An 11,067-nucleotide genomic window follows, 5' to 3' on the forward strand; every position below is an offset into this window, starting at 1 on the left:
ACCTCAGAGTAGGAGGCGACGGAGAACCCAAAGGCAGACAGAACCCAAAGGCAGGGGTGGATGGATGGATGGTGAGATGCCAATGGTTCTTGGCAAATTGCAAGCCTGAAAAATGAGGACAATTTGTTTGTTGACTTGTTGGCAGCTGGTTCTGTCCCACCACAACACTTGCCATTTGCCACTCCTGTAACGCTTTCGACCCTTGCAACTCCTGCCAATGATTTCCTGAACAAATACACATTTTATTCGTGCGCATTATTCATTTGCTAATAACATGCTTATGGGCGAATGTGAGGCGTTGCCAATTGTGTAGATTGGCGGCCTTCTGTTTCAACGTTTTCCGCTGACTCTGCTCCGTCTTTAGCTGCATTATATACTGCTCCATCAGCTGACTGGGCATGGTCTGGCGGAAATTGAGTGTGGGCGTATCTGTAGAGCTGTTGCCAGTGGCCCTCTTGCGATGTGAACGCCAATGTTGACGAAGTCCCTCGATGCCATAGGCGGGTACTTCGATGCACAGAAAGTAGGCCAGTTCCATGCCGCTGATTAAAGAGCAGCCCAAAAAGAGACCAGCAATGCCACCAAAACTAACTGAAAGATACGTCGGATATTTGAAGGGAAATCTTCAGTGTTTCTGTGCTTCACTGTTCTGTGCTTACCCATGAGATCCACCCAACCAAACACCAGGCTTGTGCGGTACACCATTATGGTCTCGAAGCGGTAATGCACATCCAAATCCACATACGAGTAATTCCCGTAGACGTCAGGCGGCAAAAAGGCCGGCCGGACATCGCTGATATAGTTGAGGGAGTAGCAATTCCGATAGCATTTACAGAGCATGCCCTGGAAATTGTTGCGCACAAAGCCCTCCTCCCCGGGCTGATGTGAGTACCGCAGTAGGTCTAAGGATGGATGCAGTACAGTGCCCTGGGATTAGAAGCAAGTAGCTGTCAGGGCTATGCCATCTACGAACCATTGTGCTCTGCCAGGCAGAGTAAATCCTGTGAACGGCACGACCGATATTGGCCTGGACACAAGCAGCATGAGGTTCGAGGCACGTGGTACGATGAGACACCGGGATGAAGCATGAAGTATGTAAGGTTTTTGTCTGCGGTTGAACGAAACGTGCTTACCCGGTGGAAAGAGCAGGTCCATTGTGCAATTGCAGAAGCGCACTAAGTACTCCTGATGGCACTGCGATTGGCAATTCTCAATCATGTAAACGTAGCCCAGCAACGACTTGAAATCCTGGCTGGTATGCTCATCCTTTTTGTCAAGAGTTTAAATTTAGAGAGCCTGAAACTAAGCCATTACGCAATACTCACATCGAAAACGCACTGTCGCTGAGCGGAGCTCACTCCCCTCGTATCATTATCATAGAAATAAATGATGGGCTCAATCTCCAGCGATGTCTCCGTATTTGCGGGTACATAAAAGGGATCCTTGTGCCAAACAAAAGGCTCAGTGACCATCACATCGATGCCCTTTTCGTTTTTGCGGCCCGGCCAGTGTTTATCCGGTTGTAACAGCACTCGCACGGATAGGGCGCTCATAGGGCCGGCGGAGCCCGTGCGCCAGGGCCACATGGGATCCAGCAACTGCATGCGTCTGCCCTCGATGGTCTCCAGGGAGTTGAAGGCCCAACACAATCCGTTCTTACTGCGACGCTTGGAGAAGATCTCACAGCAGTTGTAGCTATAGTGCCGCCACAGGCAGTCGGAAAGGAGCTCATCACAGCTCCAGCTCATAAAATCCACTACCAAACTGAAGTTTACGTGATTCAGGAGCTCAGTGGGCTGATGGCGAAGTCGCTCAAAGGACTGAAAGTGCCCGAAATGAACGTCGTCGTAGCTGCTGACAATCCGTTCAAAGAGATTCAATTGAACAGCATTCGTCACATTCGGCAGGAACCGGCTCTTGGCCTGGGCTAAACGATCCCAATTGAGGCGATTCCGATTGCAGATGGTAATTACAGGAAAGGGTATGCGATACACCGGATATCGGGTGCTGTCCACTACCGTCTGGAAGTGTCCATCGTTGTAGCGCTGCGAGAGTATCAGGCAGACATAGATGGCGCCCAGGAAAGCGCTCACAAAAGTGCACAGCCACACGAATCTTTCCCAGCGACTGGCCCTGGCTCCTAGCAGCCTGTCCAAGCCATGGATCGTGGTGCGTTTGCCGAATCTTAAGGCTAACTGCCAGGCAGATTGCCCGAGCTGTTGGGCATAGCGACGTGCCAACGATTGCTGCGGCCGAGACGGTGGAAAATAAACCAGCGTCATGTTGAATTGGAACCAACTAAATCCAACCAATGTGTCGAAAAGCTCTTTTATATCGCTTTTCGTGATGGCGTTTCATTGGTAATTAGATGGCGTTTAGCGCCTTGTCATGTTTCAGTCCTACACCAGCAGCTGGTTTGACGTGTTTTGCTCCTATTAACCCTCCCATCTGACACTGCCAGCAAATGTCACGCCAATCGATTGCATATCCCCCAAGAGATTCGATTCGACCTGATTTGCATCCAACCCGGAATCCCAAACGGTTCGCGAGCACATGTGTCCAGCTAATTGGCACCAAAATGAATTCAATTGAACGCAAATGATTTGCACACAACGATTAGAAAGCACTTACAATGGAGTGCAGCCGGAAAGAAAGTTTATGGCACTGCAGGCGGATGATTGAATACCCTTCAATGGTTTGCGGTGTGTGGTTTTCACTTCGGAATATCTGATCAACGCACCCTAAATGAGTTTAGCTACTCCACATCTATAAATTATATCGAACTTAGTATCGATGACTGGTTTTCTGTCGATTATTCAGAATTGTGACTTAAAAGGGTTTTATGGCAAAGAATTAGCGTATTTTTATGAACATTTTATCAGCGATTCCAATGTCCTACATTTATCGCTTGAATCGATTTATAGAACGTTTTCTCTAGAAAAAATTTTGATTTTGAAAGAGTAAAATTCTGCCACTGGCAAGGCCAACTGCGCATTAACTTTACCCAAAATGTGCCCTAAATATCCAGAACCAACCGAATATCGTTATAAAAGGGACTATGTGGCAAAGAACTAGAATATCGATGTGTGCCCGACGAGAAGCTGGACGTCGGTGGCAAGCTGGAGCTGCCCGAACCTAGCGTGGATGCCGTGTCCAAGTACAGGTCTTGGAGGCCCAGCAGGTTGAGGCCACCCCTGCTATGAAACGCCGCATAGTTGTCGTTTGTGCCGTTGCCTTTTAGGCTGCTGCAAAACATGGCAAAGTCGAAGTGTTTACCGTAATTGGGTGCACTACTTGCTCTTACTGTGCACCAAATCTCACACTCACGAAAACCGAGTAAATCCAAATGTTTGAAGTACAAATGTACACGCTACTTCTTTTTTCACTTATAACAATTATTTGTACAAAAACAACTCGGGTTTGCGTGGCGTCAATTCAGCGCGACTAGAAAACTTTTTATACCCGGTACTCGAAGAGTAAATAGGGTATATTGTATTTGTGCGAATAGCGGTTTTATGTAACGAACAGAAGGAAACGTTTCCGACCCCATAAAGTATATATATTCATGATCATCATCAATATCCGAGTCTATGTCTGTCCGTCTCTCTGTCCGTCTGTCCGTCCGTCCGACTTGTTGAGCGCCTGGCGCCTCAGAGACTATAAGAGCTAGAGCCACCAATTCTATATGCTCACACTGTTACAAGTGTATTTAAAAAATGAGCCCTGCCCCCTTCCGTCCCCGCAAAAGGGCGAAAACCTCCCAAACCTAAAATTTTGAAGATACAGGAAAATGCCATTCTGTAGGGAAGGACCCTATCTATCAGATCACCAAATTGGGGTCCGATTGGATCATTATTATAGCCAGAATGAAGACATTTATTTGCAAACCCACCCCGTCCGGAATCTTATATTTGTTTTTTTCACATTCTCTCATTCACACTCTGCTTCTGCAGCGTGCGGCCCCAGCCTCTGCCGCGTCTCTGCCTCTGCCAGGACTCTGCATTGTGTGTGGCTCTAGGGAAGGCGGACGAGCTAAAGATGATGACAGACGAAGAAAAATTTAAAAGGGTATTAAAGTTGTGACGCGTAAGAAGCGTCCCAGACGTCCCTTCTCGCTTTGCTTTGATCCCGAAGACTACTATTTACCCTATTTAATCTTCGAGACTTACATAAAATTCAAAGAGGAACATTTTGGAGGAAAAAAAGGATGGCAAGTGTTTGAGATGCCAATCTTTTTTGGCACCTATATTTATCCAACATACAATAGGAATAAGTTAAGGTTTAAACGTAATAATTGTTTATTTATACCGTAGTCTAGCCGAAGCCGATTGCTCGCTCTTTCGCCGGCCAGATAAATGATTACAGGGTTCGATATGAAACCTATGCGACGAGAGATTAGCAAATAACTGATTTCGGCAGCGACGGCCGATCTTGGTTGGAGGCACTTCGGCAGCTGCAGAGCACACTTTCTCTCAGAGAGCGGAGCTGCGCTACCGAGCGTTATGTTTAACAGAGATATTAATCTATGTTGAACTTATGCCATGGAGCTTAGTTGTTATGTTGTTATGATTAAAATGCTGCTGGACCGAACATTGGGACTAGAATAATAGAAAAACGTTGTGTTTTTAAGGGGTGTACCTTAAGCTTAAAGCAGCCAAATAGTTTTTGTTTTATTAAAAATATCTTTAAAAATTACTATGATTTCTGAAGATGGACAGAGGGTTTCTCGTAGGTATGTATAGCTTGTACATATAAGGAGCCATTAGATTCAACAACGTTAGGAATATAAGTCATCATATAGACATATAGACATCTTTAGGGTATTAAGAAAGTAAGGCAGTTTGCCATTCACCCAAAAACCAATTTTTAATTTTGCCAATGCTACATATGTATGTATTAACTTTTTACTAATTCTATAATTTTATTTTGGATATTTTCTTTTAATTTTTAGGTATGTCGAAAAAATTCAAACAAATGAATTGAAAGAACGAATTGGAAGAGGAGATTGTTGACGAAGGAGAGAAAATTTGAAAAAAAAATCGAATCGAGTTTGGCCGATCTGAAAGGTAAGTTTTTATACCCGGTACTCGAACAGTAAATAGGTTATATTGTATGTGTGCGAATAACGGTTGTATGTAACGCACAGAAGGAAACGTTTCCGACCCCATAAAGTATATATATATTCTTGATCAGCATCAATAGCCGAGTCGATTGAGCCATGTCTGTCTGTCCATCCGTCTGTCCGTCCGTCTTGTTGAGCGCCTTGATCTCAGAGACCATAAAAGCTAGAGCCACCAAATTTTGGCACCAGACTTCTGTATGCTCACACTGTTACAAGTGTATTTCAAAAATGAGCCACGCCCCCTTCCGACCCGGAAAAAGGGCGAAAACCTCTCAAATCTACAGTTTTGAAGATAAAAAAAAACTAAAAACGCCATTCCGTAGGAAATGGCCTTATCTATCAGATCAACAAATTGGGATCCGATTGGATCATTATTATAGCCACAATGGAGAAATTAATTTCCAGTGGCTAAACCCACCCTGTCCCTCAGCTTTTGTTGTTCTTTTTACATTCTCTCATTCACACTCTGCTTCTGCTTCACTCGGCCTCTGCCTCTGCCTCTGCGGACTTTTAACCCACCCCGTCACTCAGCTTATATTTGTTTTTTTTTGTATGCGGCCGTTGCCTCTGCCGCGAGTCTGCAGTGTGTGGGTCTTCGGAAGGGGCCGAGCTAAAGGAGCGTGTTGGCGTGAGAAGTGTTGAAGATGTATATGACAGATGAAGACAAAATGTTAAATTTGACAAAACACGCTAAGGTACAGAAGTAGTACTGAGTGCCGGGAATAAAAGATGTGACGCGTAAGAACCGTCTCATACGTTTCTTCTCGTTATAATAATTAAAATGCATAACTATTCTAACTTGTCTCACACATTTTTTTTCGTTTTAAAGATTATATTAATGCTATGGCTTGCCAGTTGGCAGAGCTGAAGGCGATGGTGTCACAGATGTGTGACGAGCTAAGGGCACTAGACGAAGAATTGGGGAATGGGCGAATGTAAGAATCCCTCTATCATTTATTTGAATGTACATTTAATTAATATATTTACTTTTCTATCATGTGAAGCTTATGAGTTCACGATTAAAAATATGAAAAATATTTTAATGAACGGGGTCACGTTAGACTTAAAAGTCGATGGTTTACTCGGGAAGCGGTCGCTGATGAGTCTCAAAAATGTTTACAGTGTGAATCGCCAGAATCAATTCTTCGCAGGGCTCTCGCACTCCAATAAAAGCGAGCACAAAGGAATGCCCGGATAGAAATAAGATAAAATAAGGTTAAGATAATTAAATAAAATAACAAAATATGTAAATCAAAATGAACACTTCCGTTAGATATGAAGATATGGATGGGGCTTATAAATAGTAAAATGATACATTTTTTTTTTACAGAACTTCTTTTTGAAGAATTTTAAAAGCTCTTATTTGTTTAAAGCTCTTTTTCAGAGGTAGCGGTTTGTTTTTTCCCATAACTTAAGTATCTAAGATCTGGTTGTAAAGCTAAAACATCAACCAATTTTTGTGATTTTAGCTTACCGTCTGGGAAATATAAAAAAAATAATATTCTATTAAACAACTTGGGAAAAGTCGAAAAAAATTATATATTGTGTTCTCTATTTTTTTTATTGACAAGTGCATTTATTGGGCGTCGTTTATGAGCAATACCTTAAACGAAGCCCAATTAAAGCGCCTGTCATGGACCAGTCCATATAGGAATGGTCCATCTGTACTAGGAAAAGTGGATGCATAGCGGCGGAGACGTCCACTCAAATGACATGTCCTAATTAAACGATATAGGGAATTACTTTGTTCGTTTTCAATAAAGTGTGGTGGTGGGCAATTACAATGAGTCGGTCAGAAAATAAAAAATTGAATTTTTTGTTTTTATTTGATAAAGATGAAAATCAATCGCTTTACCACTTACAGTGGGGAACAATGAGTACATGTTCACAATAAGTGATTTTCTTCGCCCATAACTTCAAAACGCATAATGCAAACGCAATTTATTTGTAGAGAGCAATGACTTTAACAAATCCTTAACAAATGGGCAATCCCAGAAAAATGAAAATATTTTAAGCTTTTAAATAGCGAAATATAAAAAACTAAAAAAGCTCGTCTGTATTAAATTATGCACTTTTCGTTATTTTTACTTATTTAATGTTTCAAAATTTTCTAATCATCAATATGCTTGCAGATTTTATGTTAAATATTTTTTTCTTTATATTCTAGTAATACTAACATCAAATTCAGACATTTATTAAATATTTCCTATGTTGTACCTGAGACAGAAGAAACAATATCTAGAAAATTTAAATATTATTGTTACAGCTAATACTGATGGAAAACATGGCATTAGTCAATCGGTAGTGATCAGAGTGAAAAAGATTCGAAATTTTGTCCCTAAACAGCAAGTCCAAGGCCCCCCTAAGGCGCTAGCAGACCCAAAAGCTAGACTTATAATGTTGCAAATTAGGAACAAGACCTTTCTAAGTCCAAAGGATGCTCTTTTCGCATAATAATATCAATGTTGGTCTAGATGGCCAAGTATGGCCATCGTAACACCACTTAAAACATCCCCACACCATTTTACATCTACCGGCATGTTTCACATACTCGGAAAAAAATGATAAAGCAATCCCGAAACTTTAAAATTATCATACAAATTTGACCACTTCAAGGGCTTCAAGGACATCATATCAAGCAAACCATGATAAACCAAACCAAACTAAAAACGCCATTCTGTAGATGACCATATCTATCAGATCACTAAATTGGAATTCGATTGGATCATTGGATCAGTGGCTAAACTCACCCTGTCCAGAAGCTTTTGATGTTTTTTTTTCACATTCTCTGCCGCGGCTCTGTCTCTGACGTGGATCTGTAGTGTGCGGCTCTAAGAGAGGGGGCCGAGCTAAAGGAGTGTGTTTTCGTGAGGAGTGTTGTTGATGTAGATGACAGACGAAGAAAAAGAAACCGCCCTTTTGCAGGGGCGGAAGGGGGCGGGGCTAATTTTTGAAATATGCTTGTAACAGTGTGAGCATACAGAAGTCTGGTGCCAAAATTTGGTGGCTCTAGCTTTTATGGTCTCTGAGATCCAGGCGCTGAACAAGACGGACGGAGAGACAGACATGGCTCAATCGCTGTTTTTGCTGTTTTAAATATCTCATAAATTGGAAAATACGATTAACTGATCCAATTTTTTTGATGCATTTTATTAAGTAATCTTTTTACTACGTGTTCTGTAATGTGAACGATATCTAGTGGTTGGCGATGTCTTCTACATCTAGATGTAGTCCTGAGTGCCGGGTATAAAAGTTGTGACGCGTAAGAAGCGTCTCACACGTCCCTTCTCGTTTTTCCTACAGTGGAGTCCTGAACGGGTTTCTATCATAGAGAACATGACTATTAAGGCACTCAAATAGTCTGTTAATTTTTTCTATGAATGTAGAAGTCGACTCTGCACTTTCTTTGCACTGCAAGAAGCCTCCAGAACTTATCATTATGGCTAACATTATACTATGGCTAAACACTTGAGTGGCATATTTTAACTTCATTTTTTCAAAATTATTTGGATATATGTGTATGCTTCGGTGTTAACTTAGGGCAGATTCGAGTTGAGGGTCTGGAGTCGATTTCAAACAATTCCTCGACTACTTTCCACGAAACAACGCCATCCCGGGTATAAAGATTTCTTTTACGGACGATGTTCCTTATCGATTTTATTAAATGTGGCACATCGTATATCGCAAATATTTCTTTATGATTAACATTAAAACTGGGGCTCTTAATGTCGACTCCCAGTCTTCTGAAAACAGCTCTATTATTTGATCCCCGGTCGCAGATAGCTGCTCTTACATTAAGCCCTAAGGATTGTGCTTGCTCAATATTAGCCGTCACTTTTTCCAATAGGTCATCGTGTTTTATCCCGTTGGCAGAAACGGTGTGGCTTAACATATATTTCCAGTTATCAAATAGGCCTCTTACCATGAAAACGCAGACTTGCTGTCCCAAAAGGCTTTTTTTATTTTTGCCATCATTTTCGTAGCCCTGAATTTTATCGAGTGCAATATTATAATGAAGACCTCGTCTGATCTTAATTTCATTAAATAAAAACACTGCTTCTCTTCCCTTAGCACTCATTCCTTCAAAAGTTGTCTTGAGGTTGATGAGTAAATCAGGATTAAATCCAGGCCTCATATTTTTCAAAACATCTATCAAGCGTTTTGATGGGAGCTTTTAATGTAAAACATCTCGAAGGTATTCATACCTTCAATTACTATTGCTGGGCTGTAGCGCAATGTCTTTTTTAAAAGCATGGTAAATACAGTTTTTGCCTCCGCAGAAACATGAAACAGCTTGGCAATTATAGGAATAACACTTGATTTTGTGTTAGGCGTTCTTATTCTGAGACGCCTGTTCTTGCGAGACAAAACTCATTTTAAGGCCACAAAATACTTCTTCAATTTGTAAAAGCGTACCTCCCCTATACGTCAATCAATATCTCATAATATTTTTTCCTATAATATGCCTCGTTTTGCTCTTTTTTTAAGCAGTTGTCACAAAATTCAATATCAACCGCTCCATTATTTTGTAATGGAGCTTCAGGCGCTTCTTTTACTCACAGTTACAAAATGCACTCAAAAAACGTTTCCTAGCGTGTGCTTTTCGGAAACACGTGAAAATTTGTTCACAGTACTTCTATCTACATTACAAGAAACAATACATTTTCTTAATAAAAATGGATCTTTTGGAAATGAAAATAGCTTCACAGGGAAATCGGACGAACTATTTCTATAACCACAAAGACAGGAAGAAAAAATGCATTTCCTACTGGCTTTTCTGTTGTATTTTTTATTAGCGGACGATATAGTAAATTATAATATTAATCTAGACTATTTTCGAAATCACCCAATGATATGGTAAAAGAATAATGAAATTAGAAATCAGTACTTAAATATATAAATACATATGTATTCGTACAGAGTATTACGCGATGCATCGCACACACTCCACGTACGAACACAATCCCAAAAAAGGGGGGAAAGAGGCTGCCGCAAAAACTTAGATTTCTACTCCTAATTACTGCAGGTCTCTTAGGCTTAGTTCAAAAACACTCACGAGTGGATATGCATATGAGGGTCTCTTAGTCCTATTATAATATTCAGCTTTATCCACTAAAAACGCATATGCAAGTCTATTATTCCTATTGCATATGCAGCATATTCGCCCGCGTTTTTGAGCTATCCATCACACATGCATATATCCCCCTCAATACATTCACACCCTGCAATTGGGCGTGCTCCCACTTTTAACATGATACGACAGGAATCTGTCTACGTACAGTAAGCACACTTTTTATGACGGTGTACACATGACGCTCAACAAGACGGACGGTCGGAAGAAGGGAGAAACAGACGGACGGACGAAGGGAGGAAGAGACGACCAGACGGACGGACAGACAGCCATGGCTCTATCGACTCGTCTATTGATGCTGATCAAGAATATATATACTTTATGGGGTCGGAAACGTTTTCTTCTGTGCGTTACATACAACCGTTATTCGCACAAATACAATATACCCTATTTACTCTTTACTCTCACAAAAAAAGCTGGTAGTTGAAATGAGAATGCATTTGACATTTGCCAATAATGAAAATGGTTTGCCAAACGACCATTATTGCCAAATAAGCATTAATAGATAATTAATTTATTAATTTCAGTAAAATTATTAAATATTAAAAAAAGTCATGGGAGAAGTATTTTTTTGACTGCGAGGAACTCTCTCTTTCGACTCTCTTTTACGTTTTTGCGTTAATTAGGCCCTGTCACTAACCTTATAGTATAAGTCCACACACTTTCTATCGATATATCGGTAAAAATCTTTGCAGGCTTCTAATATCAACTAGAATATGATTTAAGACCAATGTATATTTATGGTATATTTTTAAAATGAGAATGTATATTTTAGTATGTTTCCGAGGTTCTGACGGTATATTTGATAAAAAAT

The 11,067-nt window shown here is 40.9% G+C and overlaps 1 protein-coding gene across 1 annotated transcript; it reads right to left on the reverse strand.

Annotated features, from left to right (window-relative positions):
- Positions 1–259: 259 nt before the first annotated feature.
- On the reverse strand, positions 260–2,282 carry LOC117587776 (pickpocket protein 19). Its single transcript, XM_034278718.1, has 5 exons — positions 1,326–2,282; positions 1,134–1,266; positions 974–1,027; positions 660–902; positions 260–591 (listed from the first exon to the last, which is right to left on the reverse strand). Exons 1-5 carry the CDS (start codon positions 2,280–2,282, stop codon positions 260–262), a joined length of 1,719 nt encoding a protein of 572 aa, XP_034134609.1.
- Between the last annotated feature and the right edge of the window lie 8,785 nt (positions 2,283–11,067).

Source organism: Drosophila guanche, unplaced genomic scaffold (genome assembly GCF_900245975.1).
Source record: "Drosophila guanche unplaced genomic scaffold, DGUA_6, whole genome shotgun sequence".
NCBI classification, from domain to species: Eukaryota; Metazoa; Arthropoda; class Insecta; order Diptera; family Drosophilidae; genus Drosophila; species Drosophila guanche.

Coding starts and splice junctions, on each gene's coding strand:
- LOC117587776 (XM_034278718.1), bottom strand. CDS start 2,282: ATGACGCTGGTTTATTTTCCACCGTCTCGGCCGCAGCAATCGTTGGCA. Junction 1,267..1,325: donor AGCGACAGTGCGTTTTCGAT/GTGAGTATTGCG, acceptor CTTGACAAAAAG/GATGAGCATACCAGCCAGGA. Junction 1,028..1,133: donor GGACCTGCTCTTTCCACCGG/GTAAGCACGTTT, acceptor GCTTGTGTCCAG/GCCAATATCGGTCGTGCCGT.